The sequence below is a fragment of the Cricetulus griseus genome, chromosome 3 (assembly GCF_003668045.3).
Source record: "Cricetulus griseus strain 17A/GY chromosome 3, alternate assembly CriGri-PICRH-1.0, whole genome shotgun sequence".
NCBI lineage: Eukaryota > Metazoa > Chordata > Mammalia > Rodentia > Cricetidae > Cricetulus > Cricetulus griseus.
This window is the reverse complement of record NC_048596.1, coordinates 214126428-214153226: the sequence shown is the minus strand read 5'-3', so window position 1 is coordinate 214153226 and position 26799 is coordinate 214126428. Positions and strand designations below refer to the sequence as shown.

The following is a 26799-nucleotide window of genomic DNA, read 5'->3' as shown; positions in this document are numbered from 1 at the left end:
CACAGAAGATACAACGAGCCTTCTTGATTCTGTTAATCATTGGAGAAATGAACATTGAAAATCAATGAGAGCATATTGGCAAAAGGTTTGTTTGCTATGTGTACTGCAGGACTGTCTGTTATTATCCTGTTGATTTTCCAGTTTGGGATGAATATTTTGTACTTTATTGGGCAATTATGTATGGCTGATGTATGTGTATGTAAAATACCTTAACATGACTTTAACATTTCAGCTCTTTCCTCACCAGAAAAGAATATTGTTCCATTTGTTGCCAAAAACTGCATAACAATAGAAATAAGAGATTAAAATGATTTGAATTCTATTTCCTCTCCTCACTGGTATCATATTTTCTGATGGCTGATCCAAGCCCAAAGACTGACTTGTGCAAAAGGAAATAGCTGTAAATGGAAGCCAATGCCTGTGCCATGCTTTTCTACCAAGCCACTTGTTCAAATCTTTCACAGACACCAGAGTTGCCCCAGGAGGTTAGTTTCTAGGAAATCTCTAGGTTGCTGTGGGAGCAAACTGGCTCAGTATTGAACTGTGGTCAGATGACAGCAGACTATGTTTCTTTGAGGAGGAGAATGGCTCTGAGTTTTGCTGTCTCATCACTCCTTACCAAATAGTTTTAGTCAGAGAAAGGTCTATTGACTTTTGACCTGGTATCCCACTCAGTCAGTCCATCTTATTCCTTTGTGGATTTATTTATCATTTTGGTGGATACTCCATCTTATTCTTTTAGGGACTTATTTGGCATTATTTTTTTTTTCCTTGTGGATATAATTTGCAGAGCAATGTGTGAGATACACAGAGAGCTGATGTTGTAGAGCTTAGCCTTTATTGAAGATTCTCATCCAGGTCACCAGAAGAGTACCTGTGTGGTCCTCATGAAAACACAAACCATTACACGTTTAAACAAAACATAGATTAGCTTGCCTTGAATACACACAACCCAGACTCCCATGCACCTCCTTCCTATTTAGCGTCAGGGTGTCTTATTTTCATTCATATCAGAAAACTGTTTAGTGTTCTGGCCAGTAATTCCCAAGCAGAAAGAAAAGGCAAAAATAGCCAGTGCAGAGCCAGCTGTTCTCTCACTAGCTTTCCTAGCAGCCTTCCAGTGTTAGCTTCTATCATTCCCAGAAACATGCCACGTGATCACCATGAGCAAGAAAGTGAGCGCACTGTGACCCTCAACAAAACTAAAAGATTTGTTTGTAAATAAGGTGAGAAAAGGGCAGTTGGTCAGGCGTTTAAGAGTCTAAGTCATCTAGTACACAAAATCAAGGGTAAAATACTAAGTGAGTTTTGTTCAGGTTAAGACCATATGGCCGGGAATGTAAAATTAGCCCATGGTCTTTCTTGATGTATGAGTTGAATTTAGGCAAATGGTATTGAGGGGTGGGGGGTGGGAGCAGAAAGGCCCTGTGCCAGGGGTGGGGTGAAATTTCTCAAAGCAGTGGAGAGAGGAAGCAGAGAGGAGGATGGAAGGAAGGAGGGAGGAAGGCTTTCCTCTGTGGTTTCTGGGAGCGTGAAGACAGGCAGAGCGGCAGCCTGAAAGCTAGCTGATTCCACCGTTAATGATAACAGATGGTATAGTACTGATGTAAACACATTGACATGCTGATTAATAAGAAAGGACAGAAAGTCCAGAAACAGACCCTTACATCCATTAAAAAACAAAACAAAACAAAACCACCCTGAGTTTTCTCCCCAGTCAGTGGCTGTGCAGGAGCCTGAGGCCTCAAACCCGCTGGACAATTGTTCTACCATTAAGCTGCATCCCCAGCCAAACAATGATTTTGACAAAGGCAGGCAGGGGAGAACAAAAAGTGTTGCCTTATTAAAACAAAACAAAACAAAACAAAACAACCTAACTCAGATGGCTAATAGACCAAAGTGTAAAACTCAAAACTATAAAATTAGCTCAAAACACAAAAACTATTTGTGATCTTGGACTAGCAACTATTTCTTAAATCTGATACCCCCCCCAAGTCCCCACAAACTATAAACGATAAATTGAAGTTCAACAAAATTAAAAACTTCTCATCCCAAGATACAATTAGGAAATAGAAAATAAGGAACCACAGACAGGGAAAGGGGAAATTTATAAGGAAAATATTTGATAAAAGATTTCTGCCCAGAGAATATATAAAGAAACTTGAAAACATCCTAACAAATAATCTAATAATAAATGGACATAAAAGGTGTATAGATAATTTGCCAAGGTGAGTTTGTGGTCTGCAGTTTAAGTACACGAAAAATGTTGGTTACTACTAATCGTCAGACACTAAAAAATAACACCGCACAAGAGATACCTATTACTGTGAGTAATTTAAATCTAACTGTGTAGTGATGCACTCCTATAGGCTCAGTCCCGAGGCAGGAAGATCCTCAGAAACAAAACGAAACAACAACCACCAAAGAAAAGGCCTGGACAATCAACTGTGGCCAAGGGATGAGTGAACAGGAACTTCCAAACATTGCTGGGGAAGCAGCCACTGCCCTTGAGACCTGGCCGTTCCGGTTCCTTGTGTCCACACAAAAGACAACACCTCCATCCACCCAAAGACATGTACAGGAATGATCCTGGCAGCTTTGTTTTTGATGTAAAAAAAAAAAAAAATGGAAACAGCCTAAACTAATGGGTAACTGGCTGAATACAATTTAGTACAATGGAATACTACTCAGAACAAAACATGATTTGTGCGCAATTGTAACACAAAAGGACAAGTAGCCACGTCCAAATAATTAAGTGAAGGAAGCCAGAAAAAACCAACTATAATTGGTATGACTCGGCTTTCACATACTCCGCAAAACATGAACAAACTGAAACCCAACAGGTTTTAGACTAGGAATGATCGCAATCGGAGGGAGGTCTCTGCGGGAGGAGGGAAGAGTAGGAGGCAGGGAGGGGTTGGAACCTGGTGCCGGGATGCGGATCCGGAAACGCAGTGAAGGGCAAGGGCAAGTGGGGGCAAAGAGCAAGCGGATAACTTAGGAAGGGGGGTGGGGTGACGAACCAGCCAGAAGGGAGAGCAGGGAGGAGGCGAGAGGACCTGGGCGGAGGGGAGGGACCTGGCGGAGGGTGGGGGTAGGGTAGCGTGGGGAGGGAACCCGTTGGTGGAAGCGTCATGGCGCGCCTACTGCGAGCACTGCGGGGCCTGCCCTTGCTGGAGGTGCCTGGGCGGCCAGTTCGGGGTTGTGCGGGGTCGGGATGCGGGAACTCAGGTAGGTCTTCTGTCGCCTCGTGGCTTTCGGTTTCACTGCCCTGGCTGTCTCGGGGCGGCCTCCCGTGAGGCTTTGAGAGCCTGGTCCCGGTGGCCCTCTGCCCCTGGCAGCTGGAGTTGTGGAGCACCGTGGTCCTAAACTTGGTGTGTTGGGGGGATCACTGATCCCGGAGAGAATCTCGGGAGGGTACGAATTCTCTCCCACACTTGCACACAATTAATTTATATGTTACATTTTAGTTAGTGCAGTGTCAGGAGCCATAGTCAGGGACCCAGTGGTGGCCCACAGCCCGACATCGTGCACAGGACGTTAACTCCTGAGCAGGAGGAGTTAGTCCTTTGCCCGTACACCCCCTTTCCGAGGACTGCCAGCTAGCTGCCTCCAGTCCTGAGTGAGCTGCCGACTGGCCCACTGCTGTCCCGCGGGTGCTTCCTGCCATACTGTATTGGTCTGTGTGGATCGAGTACCTGAGAGTGTCCTACTTTAGTCTCAAGTTCCTACAGTCATTGTTAGTGGCCGAGAGACACACTGGGAGTGGGGTGGAATGTGCTTTTGGTCCTCCTTTGTGAGTTGAAATACTCTTTCGTCTTACCATGGAGCGAGTGGGAGTCATCAATTTCATGCCCCTGTGATTTGGCGCTGGGTAGCTGCTCTCTTGACCTCCTTTCCAACCCCCTCCTTTTCAACCCGATTTCATGTGTTATGTTGCTGAAGTTTGCAGTTCTTTTGGTCTTTATAGACTCTTGCTACTTTAAAATTTTAGTGTCCAATAAATATATGCCCTAGATTGTAAACTGTTAACTGATCCATCACGACTTCCAGTTAGAGCCTCTTCATTCCTTTGGTATCTCAGCCAGACCCTGTGCAAGCCTAGTGGGCTGGAGCTGTGCTGGTACTGACAGCTGAGAGATTTTAGTGGAAACTCCATGGAACTGGTGCTGTCAAAAGCAGCCTGATGAATAGCCCTGGGAGCTGAGAGTCTTCAGCCATATTAAATTTGGCCAGACACCAGTACATAGCTGTGTAACTTACCAGACAGCCCCTCCAGGGAGTTTATTCTACGGAAATAATTCAAAAAGAACAAAGCTGTATTGCAAAGACCTCCTTACCAGCATTACTCTCAGGATGGGAAACTGGCCTCAGCCCAAACAGTTAAGGAATACTTATGTAAAGCATGAAGGTCCAGGTCAACAAACTGCATCCATTAAGAATGAGAAGCAGGTGATGTTCTGTGGGTACGGTCTTGGTTGTTCCAGCCTCAGCTCTGGCCTCTTACTGGCTTTGATGTGTGAGTGTGGGCATCCATAACAAATACTAAGTAGAAGGCATAAGCAACTTGTAGTTCTTGCAATTTGGGAGGCTGAGAGGTCAAAGATCAAGGAGACAGATTTGGTTGCCACTGGGGACCTGATATCTTACTTGGAGATGTCCACTACCCTGTGTGTGTTCATACTGGTTTACTACAGTGCAAGTGGAGACAGAAACTCCTTTTCTCCGCTTTCGTCTCCCCGTTCCCGTCTTGCAGTATTGGAGATGAAGATATGACAGTCTTTAATGTGTATGAACTTAACAACAGAGTGTTAAATCTGTTAAACAAACTGTGTCCTGAAAACTAGTTGGGGGCAGGGAACAAACCCACCATCATAACTAGAGTGGAGATTTCCAGATGGTGATTACAGATAGAGGTGGAACTGCAGGCCTGTTTATAATAGAGGAAAATCAAAGTTTGGGAGTGTACATCATGGCTGGGATTTGAAGATATACTACGTGGTAAAATTTCCAGGAGGCAGAAGGAAGCCTAGGACAGGACCCCTCCTGCTGAACGATTATAAACTCTTTCCAGTGTTGAACAGTGAAAACATTTATTATCAGAATTAGGCTTTTTGTGGGGCTTGGGTTTTATTTGTTTTGTTGTTGTTGTTATTGCTGTTAACTTGACACAAGCTAGAGTTATTTAAGAAGAGGAGGCTCAGTTGAGAAACTGCTATTAGACCACCTGTAGGCAAATCTGTAAGGGCATTTTCTTGACTGATGATTGCTGTTGAAGGGTCCAGACCACTGTGGGCCTGCCATCCCTGGGCAAATGTTTCTGGGGTGGATGAGAAAGCAGGCTAAGCGAGCTATGAAGAGCAAATCAGTATACAGTGCTTCTCAGACATCTCTGCCCCACTACTGTGTCCAGCTTGCTGACTCCCCCAGTGATGGCGTAGGGCCTGGGCTGTGAGATGAAATGAGCCCTTTATTCCCAAGTTGCTTTTGGTCATGGTGTTTTGTCACTGCAGTAGAAACCCTAACAGATTTCTACCCACCTTAACTACATAAATATAATAGCATAGAAGTAATAACGAGCAAGAGAAAGGGGGAACAAAATATGGACAGAAATCATGAAGCACACAGAAACAGATTAAAGTGGAACAAGAAGTGTCAGCAGATCAAGGTCAACCTAGACTACACAGTAGGCATGACAACTTGAACTTTCCAAGACCTTATCTTTTTTTTTTTAATTTGAATTAGAAACAGGATTGTTTTACATGTCAATCCCAGTTCCCTCTCCCTCCCCTCCTCCCCTACAACCCCTTCCCCAACTAAAACCCTACCTATCACATATCCTTTCTGCTCCCCCTGGATGGTGAGGCCTTCCATAGGGTGTCATCAGAGTCTATCGTATCCTTTGGGATAGAGCCTAAGCCCACCCCTGTGTGTCTTGGCTCAGAGAGTATTGTGGAATGGGCTCCCAAAGTCCACACCTATGCTAGGGATAAGTACTGAACTACTACAGGAGGCCCCATAGATTTCCGAGGCTTCCTCACTGAAATCCATGTTCCTGGGGTCTGGATCAGTCCTATGCTGGTATTCCAGCTATCAATCTGGGGACAATGAGTTCCCCATTGTTCAGGTCAGCTGTTTCAGTGGGATTTACCAGCCTGGTCTGGATCCCTTTGCTCTTCACTGGTTCTTCTCTGCATCTGGATTCCAGTTCAGTTCGGTGATTAGTTGTGTGTGTCTGCTTCTACTTCCACCAGCTGCTGGATGAGTGCTATAGGATGGCATATAAGTCAGCCATCAATCTCATTCTCAGGGGAGGGCATTTAAGGTACCTCTCCTCTGTTGCTTAGATTGTTGGCTGGTAACATCTTTGTAGATCTCCAGACATTTCCCTAGTGCCTGATTTCTCTGTAACCCTAAAATGTCTCCCTCTATTATGGTATCTCCATTCTTGTTTTCTTCAATTCTTCCCCCGACTCAACCTTTCTGCTCACTCATGTCTTACTCACCTCCTCTTCTCCCCTTCTCATTCTCCTAGCTCCCTCCCCGCTCTTCCCATGCTCCCAATTTGCTCAGGAGATCTTGACTTAAGACAAACAAAAGCAAACAGCAGACAGATTCACTTTGGGGAAGATAAAATAGGGATCTCTATGCAAGAGAATTTTTGGAATACAGACCCCTTCTAGCAGACAGAATTGAAGATGCCTTTACAAGTAGCTGGGAAGGAGTGTAATAACACCTCCCTCAAAGATCATCTCTATCCAATCCCTCACTGCTCCCAGCTGGCTCCTAATGGAAACCACTTTTCAGAACTAGCATGTGGCCCATCTGCAGCACTCCCGGGCATGTATCTAAAGGGTTCTAAATCCTACCTCGGGGACATTTGTACATTAGCTAAAAAATGGATCCAGCCTAGACTTCCAGCAGGTGAATGGATAAGGGAAACATGGAACTGTTACAGAGTTCAAAACCACCTGAAAAACACCACCAGATTCAATTCAGATAATAATTAGCCAAATTTATTAGAACTGCTAGCAAGGCCACAGTCTCTTAATGTCTTCCAGAGGCAGGTGAAGGAAACCTTTGACCTTTAAAGGTGAAAACCTCGGGGAGCCCCTGAATATCTATAAAAGCAAGTTAGGGAGGCCAAAGAGCTGTACTGCTCTGCCAACATTAGGTTTTCGAGGTGACCTCAAAATAGTCCTTGAATGTCTGCATAAGCAGGTTACAGAAGCCCAAATCAGGAGTTAGCCATATCATTATAAGCAGATGGTCACTGTTGCATGGTTTTGAGTGGGAGGTCAAGAAGTCAGGGTTGTCAGGAACTTATCTTTGAGAAACTTGAGTCAGAGACAGACAGCTATTAGGTACCAAAGATGCCTATCACAAAATGGAGTTTCTTCATCCATCACAGTACACACACACACACACACACAGGAACTTTATTCAACTCTAAAGAAAAATGAAATCATGGTATTTGCAGGGAAATCATGGTATTTGCAGGGAAATCAATGGAACTTGAAATCATTATGTTAAACTTCCCAGACCAGGAAAGACAAATATCACATTTTCTTTCATAAACAGGTCCTCATATATTTTAATGTATCTGTGTGTTGGGGGTAACAGAATATATGTGCAAGCAAAAGGAGAAAAGGGAACAGAGGGATGGTGTGGAGGATGAGAGAAGGCCAGTGATGAAAACAGCGTATGTATGAAAATGCCTGAATGAAATCCGTTACTCTGTGTGCTGAGTTTTTTTTTTTTTTTTTAAATTTAAATTGCAGAAAAGAAACTGAGACACAAAAAGCTTTTCCGAAGTCATGTGACTAATCAGCAGATCCCAGAAGGGTCAGGAGGGGTCAGAAGGGTCAGGAAGAGTAGTGATGTGCCCTCCTGTAAGTGAGCTATTATACACGCTATCTAAGGAAAAGTAAACCAAATAAAAAGACTTGAAATTGTTTAATGCAGACATGAGAGGAAGAATCCACTTTCACTTCAAGGTGCCTGGGGAAAATTTGTTTGGTAGTATTTCCTATTTGAGCCACTCCTTTGGGGTCTGTGCCCCAGGAGGACCAGACAGGCCACTAGCTCTCTACTCATCACTGATTTCTTGTTAATGAAATGGGTGAGGCACCTTGTGCCTGAGCCTTCTGGTTCCTGAGATGAATGAAGCCACAGCTGAGAGAGAGAGAGAGAGAGAGAGAGAGAGAGAGCTGGATTATCCCTCCAGGTGATAGTGTAAGCAAAAATGAGGGGGGGGGCAATGCTTTATTTTAAACGACAAGTTTCCCACTTAACACTGCAGGGTCCCTTACAAAGTCCAAGCTCTGTCTAAGCAAGACTGACTGGCAGAAGAAGCTGACTCCTGAGCAGTTCCACGTCACCAGAGAGAAAGGAACTGAAGCGGTAAGCAGAGTGACACACAGTGTTCTGGTAGGGTTTTCTCAGGGAGGGGAGGCTGGAGTAGAGGTGCCTGCAAACCCTCAGATGTGCACTGTGAGAATCCCGTCTGCCTCCAGCAGTCTGTCTGTACAGGACCATCAGTTTCCACCCGCCTTCAGTGCCGCACATGCTCTCCAAACCCCACTTCCCTGTCCCTGTTGACCAGGCCAACATTTTCAGTCCACCTCGCTCTATCTACTTTTCTTTCTCCCTGCTTTCTCTCCCTCCCAAAGGAGTCTTTTGAGAACAAAGTGGACCACGCTACTTCCCCAGCTCATACTCACTTGGAAGCTTACCCTTACTCTCAGAGTAAATGCACAGCACTTAAATACTAATCTCCCACTACTTAAAACCATACTCTCAGCCGTGGTCTCCACCTGGACCATTGCCTCAGAGGCAGCCATGTTTCCTCTGGCTCCTGCACTATGGCCACATTGTCCTCACGGCAAGAAAATGCTCTGCTTTCTTCCCCTTAAGGCCCCTTTCCCAGCCATTTGTCCTGATAATTAATTCAGACCCTCCTTTTAAGATTTATATATATATATATATAGATCTATAGTGAGTGTGTGTGTGTGTGCGCGCGCGCGTGCGTGTGCGCGCGTTCTCTCGCGTCCTCTGGGTCCTGAAAAGGCATTGGAATCCCCTGGAGCTGGAGTTATGGACTGGAGAACTGCCACTAATGTGGGTTCTGGGCACCAAACTTGGGTCCTCTGGAAGAGCAAGGAAATGCTCTTAACAGCAGTTATCTTTCCAATCCCCAGACCCAACTCAACACAAATTATTTTCTCCAAGAGCCCTTTTCTCAACTCCAGCCTAGGTTGCCTCTTCCAGTATTCTCCCTCAGTAGTGCCCCCCCCCCCCAGCCCTATGTTCTGTTTCCTGGTACTTACTCTGCGCCTTGATAGAGGAGGCATTCAAAATAGAGATGCTGGTGAATGTTACATGTCAGAGGCGGACACACCCGACTGCACTGAGTAGTCTCAGCTTCTGTTCATTTCCTCAGGTGACAGCATTGTGCTGGCACTGCAGCTCACAAGTGGTGCCAGGGACAGATATAGCCACTGTGGTTTTACTCTTGAGCTGTTCGTATGAGATGCTTTCATTTCTGAGGTAGATCCCATGGCTGACCCTGCGTAGTGGTTCTTCAGTATTGTGTGACCAGTGTATTTGCCTATTGGTAGCCGTGCAAAGTGCAGGCAGCTTTGGGATTTTAAACATGATCAGTTTCTCTGATGCCACAGCCACCAGACAAGTTGGCAGATTGTTATAGGTTCTTGTGAAATTTTTTTGAAGTTATGTTTTTGTCTATCTTCCTGTGGGTGGGAATGAGACTGTTTTTCTCATTGTTGTTAACAGCACAAGGGAAACACACATGATGCTCTGAGACACTAAGACTAGCCTATTTCCCAGGTAACCAGCCAGGCAGGGTTTGGTGTGTACAGGGAGCCTGGAGACAGTCTGCCAGATGTTTAGGAGAATAAATCTGCGGGCTTCTGAAGCAGATGGTGAATATTCTTTGCACTTGGCCCTTTTACGAAATGAGCATCATCCATTATTTTAACTAATGTTGTAAATCCCTTCCAGAGACTCCCTTTCCACATTTAACTTTTTAGAATTGTGCAGAGCTGTAAGCACCAGTCAGCTTCATTAGTCCAAGGGAAGAGCAGCTCCCAAAGCCTCCTGATTGCTGACTACTAATTAAAATTCAGTTGCACATATATATTTTTTTTAATCAGGTGGTAGTGGTATGTTAGCAGTGCTTGCAGCCAGTGCAAAACTTTGCACCCTGGCTGAGTCATAACCTAGAGTCAGGCATCCATAGGAGAGTTAGTTTCTCAGGTTCTTCTCTGCCCTCTGGATCTGGTCTCCCTACTCTGAGCCCCAGGAGGAGGACCAGCTTTCTTGCCCTGTGGCTTCTGATTGACATGAGGCTGCAGAAGACACTATGAGCCTAAAAGAGCAGGGAGAGGAACCGGTCAGGACCCAGCATTTTCTCTATGAGGCAGCCCACATGTGCATTCCTGGCAGCCACAGCCTCATCAAAATCTGATGATTGTCTCTTCCCTTGCCCCATAGGCCTATTGGGGATTGTGTCCTCAGAGCCACCAACCCGGTGTCTCCTTGCATCCTTTTGTTGGCTTCCATCTGTTCTGTCTCTTCCTCTTGAATAAGATTACCTGCATGCAGCCATCTCTTTCAAACACACCCTCTGCTGCTAGCACGTGAGAACTAACAGAATTGAAGAAGAGGGAACTGTTACTGGTCCAGACAGACTTGAAATCTCAGGGTGATGTTTAAGTTCACTCTGTTTTTGACCCTGCCCCTGACACCTGTGCAGGCAGTCATTTCAATTCTGAGTTCCCCTCCCTCCCTTCCTACCTTCCTCCCTCCCTCCCTCCCTCTCCCCCCCCTTTTTCAGTTTTCAACTACAGCAGTAGCACTACCCAGACCCGAATTAATGATTGACATCCAACCTCCCCTTCTCTCTTGCTTCTGATATCTCTTTGCCCTTCAAGTCATTGTGTGTGTGTGTGTGTGTGTGTGTGTGTATGTGTGTGTGTGTGTGTGTGTGTGTACGTGTGTGCGTGCGTGGTTGTTTCCCCTCCCTCCTCTTCCCTTCCCTTCTTCTTTCCCCCCTCCTATCTTTCCTTTGGTGCTGAGAGTGCGCACAACGACTCTTATCATGAGCACAGCGAGTGAACAAGTTTGACATGTCCCTCTCCAATGCCCATTTCAGCAGAACCAGGTGTACATTCTATATCATATCCCAGTGTGGTCTGGCCTCTCCTACCTTCTCAGTATCATCGTTACTTCCATGCCCTCCCTGTCTCAAACACTATTTCTTATCTGCTCAGTTCCTACCCATTTGTCCAAGCTCAACTCAGTAGTGATTGGCATTTGTCTATAATCAGCAGCTATCAGCTGATTCGTTAATAATGAAAAGTTAAAAGAATAAAGACCCCTCCATCCCCATCTCAGATAACGTCTGTACAGAAAACCGTCACAGACACTGTACTCTCATGGCTGTCATCGTGAAGTATGACTGATATCTCACAGGTTCTTGTCATCAGGGCAGCACAAAAACCTTTGGTTTTAATTTGGGGAAGGTAATTAACTTTTGATTTATCCCCCCCCCCCGTCTGCAACTTTAGCATCCAGTCCAGCACTGATTATATTCTCCATTATCAGTAAATATAGGACAAACAGATAAAATAGAAGCTGTCTTGTTCCTGATACGTGAAAGGGCTTGGACTACATCAGGGAGTTGATGAGGAGATGTAGGAGTCAGGAGGGAGTAGCAGACAGACATCATGGCAGGACATAGGTTAAGTCATGACTCCTGGGCATTTGGATTATTTAGTTTACTTACTGTGATAACAACCCTCTGGCTCTTACGAAATAATGAAATATTTTGAATTTTATAGGCTGCCTGGTTTCTGTGGACAGGACTTTGTAGGTCAGTCTTCACGGCAGGGATGTCCACAGTGCTCAAGTCGGGAGTTGCTGTTAAATGAACAGCTCACTAGACTCATTCAGACTTGTGGCTAAATTTATCATCACTTTCTCTCCTTCCTCCCTCCCTCCCTCCCTCCTGCCTTCCCTCCCTCCCTTCCTACATTCCTTTCACTTTAGACAGGGTACGGCTGTGTATTTCAAGATGGTCTTGAACTCTTGATCCTCTTGCCTCTCAGCATCACGAATGCTATGATTGCAGCCTTGTGCCACCAAGCCAGACTTTAAGGCTTTTAGAGAGAGAGAGAGAGAGAGAGAGAGAGAGAGCATCCAAGTGTGCCCATCTGGTAGACTCGGACTACCAGCAAGTGGATTTAAGCACCCACCCCCAGGAAGCTTTTTTTAAAATATGCAGTTAGTACTATGGGGAGTGTTTGAGTTGGTGAATCTAGAGAGATAGGGGAGCTGATAACCTGGCAGCGCTGCCACTCAGCCAGCATTCCGTGCTTTGAGTCCTGTCGTCTGTGTGGTTGGGTAATGCTTGCCACCATGACATGGCTTTTACAGTTAGCTTGTGAAGACTCCTTATAATTTTGTTGACTGAGGGGATGATAAAGGAACTCGACAAAAATTTTTAAAGATTATTCACTTGTGGTGTGTGTGTGTGTGTGTATGAATTTGTATGTACTATGTGTGTGCAGGTGCCCAAGGAGGCCAGAAGAGGGCATCAGATATGGACTGCACTCATTCACTGCTTTGGTTCCCCTCATAACCTTCTCAGCAGTTGAAAGCCTACACCTTCTTTAAACTCCTGTGGATATAGTGCTTCCATCCACGTGATGACCTAGCACCGGGGCCCTGGCTCATCATTTAACCCTGATTGACTCTACACAGTGTTGACATTGCACGGTGTGTGTTAAAGGCAGAGCCCCAAATTCATTGAACAGTGCTTTTGGTGTGTTTGTGTTTTCTCTCTCCTTCTCTCTCTATCCCTCGCCCTCTCCCCCACCCCTCCTGTCAGGGATCAGTCTCTGGGTCTCTGCATACAAGTGAAGTACTCTATCACTGAGCTGTACTCCCAGCCCATTATACTCCATCTTTAATTAGAGAGTTCAAAGTGTCTTGGACGAGTGTTTAGACTGCTGTTGCTTTAGCTCTTTTGAAATGAGAGAGTGAAATCTTCCAGGATGGCAGAGGATGGGACTGGTGTTCATGCTTTTTCATGGACTTTGATGTTCTTGGATGAAAGGTGGTACATAAATACAAAGCATTATTAATGTCACACTTTGAATACTTGGCATGATAAAGGCCAGGCTGTAGAGAAGCTTGCAGGCTGCTTCCTTGGTTGCCTGTAGTTTTTCTCTGCTGATATATGCACTTTGTCAAATGAGTGTAATTCCTTGATTGGGGGGCTTTATTGTTGGTTTTTTGGTTGATTTTTTTTTCTTTTTGTAATGGTGGGGATTGATCTTAAGGCAAACACTTCAGTACTGGGTCAGCCTCACTCTTGGGTTTGTCCACTTTATCAGCCCCGAGCGTGACGGTGTTCCTTCCCCATTTGCTTTCAGCCTTTCAGTGGGATGTACTTGAACAACAAGGAGACAGGCATGTACCATTGTGTATGCTGTGATAGCCCACTCTTCAGGTAAGAGAGGAATGCAAAGAGATCTTAAATAAATACTCTTAGAGTTTCTTAGTTTTGGGTACTGGAGACTGAAGCCAAGGGCCTCCTGCATGCTACTGGGGGACCATTGATTGCCTTTGTCCTCTGTTATTACTGCTGTACAGAGAGCTGTTCATGGAGGATCTCTGTCTGTCTTGACTTTTTTTCTGATATTTCATGCAGCTGACAGGGTTTCTGTTCCTCCTTTATGTATCTCTAAGAGAAAACAAAGTTCTGATGGGGACTTCATGATAAAGCCATTAGGAATTTTTAGAGGGGAAAGTATGTAAAGAAATCTAAACCCTAATAGTATTTGCTTGGCCATATGATTAAAACTATACCTCTCCCAGGGAAAATGGGTTTATAATTTAATTTAGCAAGCGCAGACTTTTATGAGGCTTGATTCCCCACAGTGCTTGACAGAAGCGAATACCGTGCCCTCTTCTATGTAGCTAAAAGTAAATTTAATTGTCCCTTGATTTCAAAGCCTCTTTTAAGTCAATCAGCATCTAAAATCTTTCAACAAAGGCTTTTTTTGTTTAGATATTCAGGAAATAGTCTTTAAAAAAGTAGATTCAAGGAAGAAGAAAGGAAACATCTTTGAAGTCTTGTTTTTCAGAACTTCAAAGATGTTTTCCTTTCTTTTGCATCAACCTTAAATTGGTTTAGAATAAAATATAAATCAAGCCAGCCCTGTGAATCTTCCATTAGGCAGAGCCTCTTTCTGTCCTTTGGGCTTTCAGCAGCCTGGCTTCTTGGCCAGCCAGCTGCTAATGTGAGCTGCATTAGGGAAGCCAGACCCTTCCTGCAAGGACAGGCGTGATTAGGATCGATTTTCCTTCATGCTCAGGAGGCCAGGCCATGGCCCAGGCGTATTGGGGCTGGTGAGGAATTACCTGGAAGATCCCACTACCAGTCACCAGTCACGAGCTCAGGAGTGCCAGCCAGGGAAGACCAGGATGAAGTTAGTTCTTACACAGCAGTGTTGGAAGAACACATGACTTTTCCCTGTCACATCTCAGCAGACTTCTGTGATTCCAAGAATTTTTAACACTTTATTGTATTTTTAATTGTATGGGTGTGTGTGCTCGTGTGTACACAGGAGCCCTCAGAAACCAGAGATGTCCCTTCATCTGGAGTTACAGGTTATTGTGAGCTGTCTGACATGGGTGCTGCCAACCAAACCTGTCCTCTACAAGAACATCATGTGCTCTTAACCACTGAGTCCTGACATCAAAGCCTGTGAAGCCTTTTGTCCACCAGCAAGCTGTCAGTTCCCCAGCAGATGCAGGCTGAGGGCATCCTCCAATTTAGTTCAGGTCTGACTTTGTCTACTTGGAGACAGTGTCAGATCCTGGGTGAACAGCTCAGTCCCCAAATCCTGTACTCTCCTGGTTGTGACCTGTGCTCCGGACCAACCAGCTCTCTCCCTGTCAGGCTTCCCACACTCTCCTGTATTCCCTGTTTCTCTGGAGTGGTACCCAGAACTCAGGGAAGCACTTACACTTACCACCTCATTGGAACAGTATCACTATTATGAAGGACACAGTTGAAGAGATAGGTAGAATGGCTGCAGGGGAAGGATACTGGGTTGCATGCCATCTCTAGGAAAATTCTCTAGAAACTTTCATGAGCTCAGTTACTCAGAAACTCACCAGACTCTGTCTTTTTGGGTCATATGGCGGCTTCATTCCAAAATCATGGGCATGGGTGATCAGCTCCCTTCCCTGCATGTTGGGGGTGGGGCTGAAAGGCCCCACGCTCTAATCATGCCTTGGTGACGAGTCTCCATCCTTCATCCATCAGTTAAGCTGATAAGAATTTTAGGAGTTGTATATGCTAGAAAATGGCAGAAAGAACCAAACATGTGGTTCACAGAATCGCAGCAGTAAAAGGTGAGAGTCGGGTTTCAGAAAAATTAGCTGTTCCTTCACCATCATTTTGCCAAAAGGACACATCAAAGGTTAGGGTGACTAGCTTGCTTTCAGCTGGGGACCTTGTAAAAATGTAAGACTACATTCTTCCTATTTAACTGTGGTACAGGTATGATGTAAGAATGCTTCATCTCTAAGCTTCTGTTGATTCCATTAGTGTCCTGGTTTCTGTATATTTTCAGAGAAGGCCTTCCCACTATCCAATGGCTCCTCTCTTTGTGTCTCCCAGGCTCAGTCACAGCATCAAAAAATAGGGGAACAGAGAGAAAGAGTGAAGGGCTCTGGCCAGCAGGGCTTGCTATGGTGAAGGACACATTGTGTCTGCACAGATCTCTATAGGAGCTTCAGATTCCAAGTGGCTGTTGGGCGTCCAGAGTATTGCCAGTGTAGCTGAGAAGCAGATTTGTTAGGATTTTTAGCAAATTTAGCTGAAGGAGTCACATGTAGCCAGTAGCTACAGTGTTAGTACAATACTAGTTAAAAATAAGAAAGTTATGTGGCCAACCCTGAGTCACAATGAAACAGCCCAAATCCATAAGAAATCCAAATTATATTCTGGAAGCCTGTTTACCAAGTAGCCAGTTCACTGAACCAGCAGTTAGTTCATGGACCTCCATTGTCTCTTTTCAGTCCCTTTAGTTTTAAATGTAAAGCCCTCCTCCGGCTCCCCCACCCCCATCTAGCTTCCTGTTACTATAAGAACATATTTGTCTAGCTTCCTATTACTATAAGAACATACCCATTGAACTTCCTGTTACTATAATAGCACAGGAGCTAATCAGCTTATAAATATTTTGGCTCACAGTCTTGGAGGTTTCATTTTTATGGTGATATTGTATGGTAATGCAAAACCTCAACTGCATGGCCAGGAACAAAGGGGAGAAAGAGGAAAGAGCCAGGCTCCCACAGTCCTCTTCAGGGATGTACCCCTGCACGAGGCTCCATCTCTTACCCGTTCCACACTAGCCAGTAGCACCAAGCCTTTAACACTTGAGCTTCAGGGGGGCATTTAACACCAAAATCAAACAAATAATAATAAATTCCATTCTAGAACACACTGTTTTAAAAGAGCATCCATTTATAGAAGTGTGGTAAAGGCTGTCTAGGTGTCTGCATCAGTTCCATTGTTGGGTAATTTGGGTAAGTTTCTTACTGTCTCTCTGCCTTGGTTTCCTCATTTACCTGCAAGATGAGAATACAGTGTACCCAATTCATAGAGCTGTTGGGGGAGTTAACTAAGTTATGTGTTAATAGCTGTAAACACAGCAGAGCAAGGCGTAACACCTACTAAGCATTCCAGACATACTAACAATGATGTATTCTTAGAGACAAACCCTTCTCAGGGATGGATAAAGTGTGCATTTTATGATGAGGAATTCTGGAGAATATGTTCTAATCAATGAAAAGATATAAATAAAGACTGTATTATTAAGCATTCTTTTGCAAAAAATATTTTTGAACACTTACTATTTTTTTTCTAAGTGTGGGTGTTTTGTGGGCATGTGTGTCTGTGTACCACATGCATCCAGTTCCCATGAAGACCAGAAGAAGGCATCAGATCCCCCAGGACTGGAGTTACAGATGTTTGTGAGTTGCATGTAGATGCTAGAAATTGAACCAAGGTCCTCTGGAAGAGCAGCCAGTCCTCAAACCTGCCGATCCATCTCTCCAGTCCTTCCTTGAACATTCTTACCATTCAAGAGGATGGTGTTAGGAGTATATTCTTGCTTTCTCTCTCATGTTAGCTCTTTATTGTTAGTATCAAGATTCTTTTGTAGGAAGCAGGGATACACAAATGCCATTCCTGCAAATGCTTGTGTAGAGTCAGAATGAAGTGAAAAGTTTGTCAACAAAAATTGAATCTTAGAGAAACTAGGAGATAAATTCAGGAACTCTGACTTCTTTCATGGCTTCTTCTGCAGGCTGGTGGTCCTGCTGTGTGTTCTCTGGGATGTGCTCACCCCTGCTGTGTACTGACTTAAGTTCCTTAGGGCCTGGGTTTCTCCATGAAGCCTTCTTGAGAACACACACTGTATTTGGCTGGCTTTGTTTTTCTCTTTTAAGTTCCTGTTACTGTGTCAGCACACAGTTCAGAGCTTAAGTACTTCCTATTGACCCAAACATTTTATTTAGTGAAGGAGATAAAGCTGATAGGCTGTTCGAAGCCTTTGGTCCATTAATTTTATGTACATACATCTTGGTTGAATTGTGTGTCCTGGTTAGTTTTTATTGTTGATTTAATGCAACTAAGAGCCACCTGGGAAGAAGGAGTTTTAATTGCCTAGACCAGATTGGCCTGTGGACACATTTGTGGAAACTGTATGGATTGATGATTGATGTGGGAGGGCCCAGCCCACTGTTACCTGTGGGCAATACCAACCTCATGCAGGTGGTCCTGGGTCAGATGAAAATTTGAATCTGAGCACAGAGAGAACATGCAGCAAGCAACATTTCTTCCTCCATATTCTGGCCCTGACTTCCTTCAGGGTGGATGGAAGTTACAAAATGAAATAACCCCTCTTATTCCCTATGTTCCTTTCGGTCAGAGAGTTTTATCACAGCAACAGAAAGGTCAACTAGAGCATTGTGTCTCTGAGGAAATCATGTTGAAGCCTTCATCTCCAGAATCTGTGCACGTGACCTTAGGTGGAAATATGGTCACTGCAGATGGAATTTCTTGCAATCAGGTAATACTGAAATTGGATGCTCCTTTAATCCAATATGACTGGTGTCCTAATAAGAGGAGGGGAAACAGGTCCAAAGAAGAGACTGCCGTATGACATGGACACAAAGACTGGAGCCTTGCAGAGGATTGCCAGCCACTTCCAAATGCTAAGAGGAGGCAGAATAGAGGGGCTTCCTGGGGTCTTCTAGAGGACATGGCCCTGCTGAGATCTTGATTTTGGACTTTAAGCCTTCAGAACCATAAGAGCATCCCACTTTCTTTGTTGCAATTTAACACCACCCCTGGAAGCTAACATTATGTGCTCAAAACAGGTTTCTAGACTCATCCATCCACAGCATCTTCTTGACTCATCCATCCATAGCATCATCTCTGCTGCTTAGCATCTGCAGCAATATTGATGCCACCTGAAGATTTTAGTTATGACACGTGAAGACTTCAGTTGTGAAGCCCCTGTGGATGTGGAACAGAAGTCATAATTTCTTGAACTCTTTTTAGAAAATGTTTTTATTTTTATATATTTTTAACGATCAGTACATGCATTTTTTTTTTTTTTTACACACCTGAGTACAGTACTCACAGAGACCAGAAGAGTGTATCTGACCCTGGAGTTACTTTAAAGAACTTGCTCCATGCCCCTGTATCAGTTTCCTTTGTTTTGCTGAGGCAGAACACCTAATATTGGTTGCCTTATTGCCTTATTGAGAAGTGTATTTGGGGCCAGGCCTCGGGAGGCTGAGAATTCTGAGAGGGTGGTGCCACATCCTTGTGGGATCTAGTGAGGGTTTCCTGCTATTCAAGACAGAGGTCAAAGGGTGAGAAAGCACGTGGAGATAAAACACAAGAGTGGCCTTGTTTTGCCAACTAGCTCTCTTGTTAACTGACCTAGGCCTGTGAGAACTTCAGTATTCCCTCTTAAGGCCTAATCACCTCTCAACACTGCCACATGGCAAGAAACTTTCAACTTAAATTGAAACCATGTTCAGACCCCAGGAGCCATACATCTGTTAAGTGCTAGCACTGAGCTCATGTTCCACAGGAACTGGAAGTGTGTCAGCACTGAGGGCACCACCTGCCAGACAGTTCACTGTGCACACCCTCACTACAGCAAAGCTCTCGGGGGCTCTCCGTGGTGGTCTCTTTTCATGTGAGGAACTGAAGCCTGGCAAGGTTAACTAGCTTACCCAGGATTCCACAGCTACCAGCCTTCCGCTAGGCCACACTTTATTACCCGGGTCTCTGTAAGCCACTCAGACAAGGTAAAAATGAGGAGTCTTCAACTTCTGGTGCTAGCTTTCTAAATCACAGTTAGAGGTCCCTAGGTAGACACTGCTGGCCTCTAAAGTTACACCTGGCCAGGTTACCCCGCAAACTCCCTTTCCAGAGTCTGGTTCGCAGCCATGCCTGGCAGAGCTCCCATTGTCCCTCCAAGGTTCTGCCTTGTTGCAGTGAGTGGAGCCTATTCGTGGAGCTTTGTCTCCACTAATCTGAGAACTGAGTTGAGGGTTACCAAGCCAACAATACCCTCCAGCATGTAGCCACTCCCCTTATAAATCCAGAATCATCTTGTTAGCCTTAGACTCTGGTGGCACTGCCTCCTCTATCTCCCTTTCTGGAAGGATTTGTTGCCAGGAGTGGTGGGGCATATCTGTAGTCCAAGTGACCAAGAGGCTGAGGCAGGAGGAGTTAAGAGTTCGAGTTGCCAGACTGGATTATACAGTGAGCCCTTATCTAAAGAAAATCTATTTTAAGATTATGTATCTTATGACCATAAATCTTTCTTAAATTAGGAACATTTGGGGAGCTTGCTACTAGTTGGTTTTTTTATATATTGCACCCTGATGTCATGTATATCCCAAGTAACTTGATAATATTGTTTAAAACTTCGTGTATCTGTGTTCAGATGGGAATGCTTCTACCGTTATGTTTAGAATTATCACTGATTATCTCCTGCTTCTGCTGTTGGTTCTGAGGGGGCTAGCTGTGGGATATCCAGAAATGAGGAGAAAATAAACAGAGGAGAGCAAACTCAAAAAACAGATGCCAAAAGAGAAAGGAAAGAAGGAGGGAAGGAAGGAAGGAAGGAAGAAAGAGAAAGAAAGAAAGAAAGAAAGAAAGAAAGAAAGAAAGAAAGAAAGAAAGAAAGAAAGAAAGAGGTGAGAGCAGTCTGAGTGTACAATGTGAGGTGTGAGCCATGTAACCTGCTAATCTAGTAAATCTGTATCCTGGACTTTCTAGTTTGCCTTCATATTTACACTGTTGGTTTCAGATCATCTTTTATTACTTTGTAAAATCTCCACATTTCTGCCAATTCCATCAGTAAAGTTTATTGTTTCCCATAAACCCAGTCAATGACTGTTTATTAGCCTTAGATTCATTTGTCGATTTTTAAAAAGCTTTATTACATTCATAATTTTCTATCAAAATCCCTTTAATCGTTAGTAGTGCATATAATGCCAAGGGTGGGAAGAGGCAGGAGGTGCTGAGGGTTTTTTCCTGGGATGAAGTATCCAAGTAAATTCATTCACCCTCCCTCCCTCCCTCCCTCCCTCCCTCCCTCCCTCCCTCCCTCCTCCCTCCCTCCTCCCCCCTCCCTCTCCTCCCTCTCTCCCTCCCTCCCCCTCCCTCTTCCTCCCTCCCTCCCTCCCCCCCCCTCTCTCTCTCTCTCTCTCTCTCTCTCTCTCTCTCTCTCTGTGTGTGTGTGTGTGTGTGTGTGTGTGTGTGTGTCCCCTTCCCCATGCTAGAGATCAAACTCTACCCTGGGCACGCTAGGCAGGTGCTCCAGTACTGTCTTTAGCAGTAATCTCAAGGGAACATTTTTTACAGAGAAACTAACCCAAATGTGCAGCTGTTTCTAGCTGGACTCAGGGTCACTCATATTCCATAGCATCTGTTATTGGCAATAATAACAAAAATTAATCAAAAGAGTCACAGTATGTAACATGCATCAGGTCCTATTCTAAACTTGACATGTGCACAGACACCTCAGTAATTCTTCCTAGCAACCTTGCCAGACCATTATGTCACTGTCGCCCCACGCTCCATGACTTGGTGGCACCAGAGGATCAAATAATGTAATCGAGTGTGGCTTCCCACCAAGACATTTTGGAAATCAAGCTCTTACTTCAGAGATTTCTCAGAAGGCAGCCAAAAGGCTTCCTGAGATATTTCTAGGGGAGCAACGAGGTGCTGCAACTTGAGGCCCAGACCTTTTGTGTGCTAAGTGTGCCCTCTACATTGACCCACACCTCACTCCAGCCCCCTCACCCTTCTATAGTACAGCTAGAACAGTCTCGTGGTAGAGTGAATGCAGAGACACAGATACTGGTTCATTTAAATGGTTTTTTTTCAACCAGACAATAAAAATATTTGGAAAATTATGAAATAACACAATCCTTCCATGAAGTTCACAATCCTTCATTCTAGAAAATATAACTTCCACAAAATGTTGTTAATATATATAAAAATTTATTATGTGTTAAAATGAATATAAATCAAGTATGGTGATATGTGCTTATAGTTGCAGCCCTTGGGAAGCTGAGGCAAGAAGATCATGAGCTCAAGGCCATCTTGAGCTACATGTGAAACTGTCACACACACAAAAAAAGTATCGTAATACTTACATGTTTTAAAATTCTAAGTCATGGTTCACACTTGCTAAATGTTGGTATTTGTAACCCATACTAAAGTGCTCGGGGACCCTTAATAATTTGGGGGTACAGAGGAGCCTTAAGAGCACATGTTTGCACTCCTGTCATGGTCCTGTTCCTGATGAGGCTGCGTGTTCAGCAGAGCTAGACATTTGATTCTTTATTACTCATTTGTCCAGTTTTAGGCAGGGCTTAACTTCAAGCCATGTCTTCCTCAGGTGGAGAGGATTATTTCCTGCCATCTGTAATTGTATGTTTATTTTCCCAGTGTGGTTTGCAAGCACTTTTCCTGTGTGAGGTCTAAGACATAATGCTGGGAATCAAACCCAGGACCTTGTGTGCACCAGGCAAATGCTCTGCCTAAGGGAGAAGTGTTCTGGGAGCAGGTCTGGACTCTTCAACCTCTTGGCCCACTCCAGTGATTAGCATCCATTGTCCCCAGGAGACCACCCCCGGGCATCAGGTTTTATCCAGTGATTAGTCAGAATGCCAGGCTAATTGATTAATGACAATAATCATAATGAGTGCTCCCGAGCACCTGCCACATGCCTCGCTTTCCACCTGGATCCTCCAAGGAGTGTCCTTAAATCCTCAAAGTGTCCTTGTAAGGCAGATATTACTGTCCCAGGTGAGGAACCCAGGTCCACCTGAGACTGAGTAGTTTGCCTACCTTCACACCTCTAAGAGGTGACACTGGAACTTTCATTCTCCAGGACAGGCAGCCTGTGTTCCGATAATAGAAAGCTCCATTGTTACAACCGCTGTTTCCTTGGGTCTTACACTGATGTTCCTCCATCAAGCAGACCTCTCCCACCACTGCTCTTCCATTTTGATCTCTTCCTTTTCTGCCTTTGCAATGCATGGATTTAGTTTGTGCTTCCTCATATGCAAATGAGTTTCACATAGCATCAGTGTTTTAGTTCTTTTAGGTCAGATGCAGAGAAAGAAGGCATTAGCAGCCAAGGAACAAGACATCCTTTCACTATAGGTAGAAAATACCCTGAACAGCAAGCAAAGGGGCAGCAGGAACAATTCCCTGGAAGTGACTATTCATGAAGCCCCGCTTGGGATCTGACAGAGGGAAGTAGGATTCTGGTCCTGGTCAGAACAAAGGGATGCAGTCTAAGATCCTGATATGCCCACAGCCATGTGTCTAATGGCTGAGAGTATGACTGTTCCCTAACTACTGTGTCTGACTGTCATCTAACCACTGTGTCTGACTGTCCCCTAACCACTGTGTCTGGCTGTCATCTACCCACTGTGTCTGACTGTCCTCTAACCACTGTCTGACTGTCATCTAACCACTGTGTCTGACTCTCCTCTACCCACTGTGTCTGACTGTCCTCTAACCACTGTGTCTGACTGTCCTCTAACCACTGTGTCTGACTGTCCCCTAACCACTGTGTCTGACTGTCCTCTAACCACTGTGTCTGACTGTCCCCTAACCACTGTGTCTGACTGTCCTCTAACCACTGTGTCTGACTGTCCCCTAACCACTGTGTCTGACTGTCCTCTAACCACTGTGTCTGACTGTCCCCTAACCACTGTATCTGACTGTCCTCTAACCACTGTGTCTGACTGTCCTCTAACCACTGTGTCTGACTGTCCTCTAACCACTGTGTCTGACTGTCCCCTAACCACTGTATCTGACTGTCCTCTAACCACTGTGTCTGACTGTCATCTACCCACTGTGTCTGACTGTCATCTACCCACTGTGTCTGACTGTCCCCTAACCACTGTGTCTGACTGTCCTCTAACCACTGTGTCTGACTGTCCCCTAACCACTGTATCTGACTGTCCTCTAACCACTGTGTCTGACTGTCCTCTAACCACTGTGTCTGACTGTCCTCTAACCACTGTGTCTGACTGTCCCCTAACCACTGTATCTGACTGTCCTCTAACCACTGTGTCTGACTGTCATCTACCCACTGTGTCTGACTGTCATCTACCCACTGTGTCTGACTGTCCCCTAACCACTGTGTCTGACTGTCCTCTAACCACTGTGTCTGACTGTCCCCTAACCACTGTGTCTGACTGTCATCTACCCACTGTGTCTGACTGTCCCCTAACCACTGTGTCTGACTGTCCTCTAACCACTGTGTCTGACTGTCCCCTAACCACTGTGTCTGACTGTCCCCTAACCACTGTGTCTGACTGTCCTCTAACCACTGTGTCTGACTGTCCCCTAACCACTGTGTCTGACTGTCATCTAACCACTGTGTCTGACTGTCCTCTAACCTCTGTGTCTGACTGTCTCCCAGTTCTGAGAAGAAGTACTGCTCTGGCACTGGCTGGCCATCATTTTCCGAAGCTCATGGCACAGAAGGCTCCGATGAGAGTCACGCAGGGATCCTGAGACGACTGGACAATTCCTTAGGACATACTCGCATGGAGGTGGTCTGCAAGCAGGTGATGTGTTTGCTTTCTCAGATAGGAAAGGAACTGTCCTTTCCTTGGTGCCTCTCTTGTTCTTCCATGGTATACATTGTCATAAAAATGTCCCAGACTTGTACCCTCAACTGTGATGATCCCTCTCTTGCATCCCACCAGGGACTGAAGATGAAGGTGGCATCTCTCCACCTCCTTCCTGATTGGCAGCATTCCACCAACAGGCAGATTCATTAACACCTTACTCCTTGGAGCTTGAAGAGAGGGAGCTTAGGTCTAGACAGAAAACTTGGCTTTGTATTTTATTATTCTTGTTGTTGTTATATTATTATTATTATCATAATTGTCATTACATGTGTGTGTGTGTGTGTGTGTGTGTGTGTGTGTGTGTGTGTGTGTGTGTGTGAATGCACACATACGTGTATCCATGGATTCGGGCAAACACCATGGCATATGTCACCACATGTAAGGAGATCAGAGGACAACTTCCAGGTGTCAGTTTTCTCTTATGGGGAATGTCTATATATATATTGTTTGATGAATAAAACAGTGTTTGACCAATGAGGAAGATAGATGGGACTAGGATGAGGAGAATTCTGGGAAAGGTAGGCAGAGAGAGCCTGTCAAAAAGAGTCACCATGTAGGCTGCCAAAGGAGTACCAAACAGGTTTAGACCCTTCTCCAGTAAGATAAAACCATGTGGAAATACTTAGACTAATAGAAATGGGTTAATAATTAAGACAGAGATAGCCAATAAGAAACATTAGTCATCAGCCAACAGTTTAATAATTAATATAAGTCTCTGTGTATTCATTTGGGGCTGAAGCTGAAGGACCAAGCTGGCAGGAAAGAACCTCCTGCAACATTTCTCCTTTCCCCTGTGGGTTCTGTGGATTAACTCAGCTTGTCAGGCTTACACCTCAAGTGCTGTTATCTGCTGAGCTATCTCTTGCCAGCTGAAGGAGATTCATTTTTGAGTTCTTTGGTGCTCATGTTTTCTGATGCATGGGATTTATAAACTGGCAGAAGCTAGCAGATGGAAAGGGTTAAGTTTTGTCTGCAGGAAAGAAAAGTGATTGTTGAGTGCTCACCCAGATTGTATTAATCCTTACCTGCCTTGCACTCATTTGTCTTCAGAATGGCTCTGCTGTGTAGGTATGGTTATGGTCCCCGTCTAATAGATGAGCAAGTCAGGGCCTAAGCTTAATCATTTTCCCGAATACTTACTGCCACAGCTCTCTGTGTGTATCCATTTGTCCATTTTTGAACCAAATTTTAATACAAAAGACCATGCTTTCCAGCTGCCAGGCTCTGGGGTGGGATGGGCCTTGTGGAGCTGTTTTTGTGGAGAATGACAAGGGTGCCTCTCTCCTGCAGTGTGAAGCTCACCTCGGCCATGTGTTTCCTGATGGACCAGAGCCCACTGGCCAAAGGTTTTGTATCAACAGCGTGGCCCTGAAGTTCAAACCAAGCAAGCACTGACCATCACTAGGAGGCCCTTGCTTTGCCCCCCATCTTGTAGAGCCTTGGTTCTGTAATTAAGATGGATGCCTTGGTTCATTCACTATAAATTTAGACTAAGGTTGTTTTACTGGCTGCACGTGAGCCACAGCTTCTTAGTCACCTGAAAACAACTCAACCCCAGCTTTCTCTTGGGCTGTGGGATCTCAGAATAATAGAAAGGGAGCCCGTTCTTCAACTGGCTTCCAAGGTTTTGGTAGGACCTTTGCAGGATTTGAACAGGTTCCTGGGCTGACAAGGGTCCCCAAAACACCCAAAGTAAGTGTACCTGAATTGGCCATAGCAGTTAATTCCTTCATGGATGTACACATGTGAGGAGGGCTCAAGGGGAAAAAAAGGAAAGATAGCATAGGAGGGATGAAATCCCAGCATAGAAATGGAGGATGGGAGTGGCCGAGCCTGGGCAACACATACAAAGATGGATGAGATTTGTGGTTTCTTGTCAAAAATTTCGCTGACTCAAACATTTGACTTCCAACCTTACAACTCACAAATGGGATTCATGTGAGCTGAGTCAATTTCAGTGACTGCAAACAATGCTGTCCCTCAACTCTTTGTTCCAACAGTAAACTTCAAAATATCAAATAAAATAATAAAATATTGAGATTGATGTTCATTTTTTTGTCTGTCTTGTTAATTTGCTCTTTTATAAACATGACTCTGAATCAAAAATGACAAAAAAGAGAAAGAATCCAGCAATTGGACACAGCAAGAAAATAGCCACACAGATGGTTTACAAATTGGGGATCTCTAATTTGCTAGTAAAAAGTATTTAAATAATTCTTTTTGTGTTGTCGGAAACTTAGTTACCCCATTTCCCTCTTCCAAATTGCCTACATTATTTGACATTTCATTTACTAACTTATGCAAATCATGACTTCTTTTGGCTTCTAAAAGGATGCTAACTTAGATCACAGATTCTGAAAGAATGCTAACCCAGAACCCCAATGCCATTACTTGTGTTACCATGGCCAAGTAACTCAATTTTACATAATGTTGTGAAGGACTAACTCAGAGCCAAACAACCACCATCTTGGAGCATTCAGTTGTGCCCACTTGGAGCAGATC

The 26799-nt window shown here is 44.7% G+C and overlaps 1 protein-coding gene across 2 annotated transcripts; it reads left to right on the top strand.

Annotated features, from left to right (window-relative positions):
* Nucleotides 1–3081: 3081 nt before the first annotated feature.
* Msrb2 (methionine sulfoxide reductase B2) lies at nucleotides 3082–26347 on the top strand. 2 transcript variants are annotated; one of them, XM_035442801.1, is made up of 6 exons: nucleotides 3105–3231; nucleotides 7782–7892; nucleotides 8303–8403; nucleotides 13461–13537; nucleotides 24084–24231; nucleotides 25588–26347. In XM_035442801.1, the coding sequence occupies exons 1-6, from the start codon at nucleotides 3135–3137 to the stop codon at nucleotides 25690–25692; spliced, it is 639 nt and encodes a 212-aa protein (XP_035298692.1). In that variant the 5' UTR covers nucleotides 3105–3134; the 3' UTR covers nucleotides 25693–26347. The 2 variants fall into 2 exon arrangements, with proteins under 2 accessions (XP_027261119.1, XP_035298692.1); XM_027405318.2 differs by lacking the exon at nucleotides 7782–7892 and having other exon boundaries at nucleotides 3082–3231.
* Nucleotides 26348–26799: the final 452 nt, after the last annotated feature.

Bases quoted from the DNA above. Each gene is read 5' to 3' on its own strand.
- Msrb2 (XM_035442801.1), top strand. From the start codon at position 3,135: ATGGCGCGCCTACTGCGAGCACTGCGGGGCCTGCCCTTGCTGGAGGTG. The intron at 3,232-7,781 runs GTAGGTCTTCTG...TTTAAATTGCAG, and splicing joins GTCGGGATGCGGGAACTCAG to AAAAGAAACTGAGACACAAA. The intron at 7,893-8,302 runs GTAAGTGAGCTA...TTAACACTGCAG, and splicing joins GAGTAGTGATGTGCCCTCCT to GGTCCCTTACAAAGTCCAAG.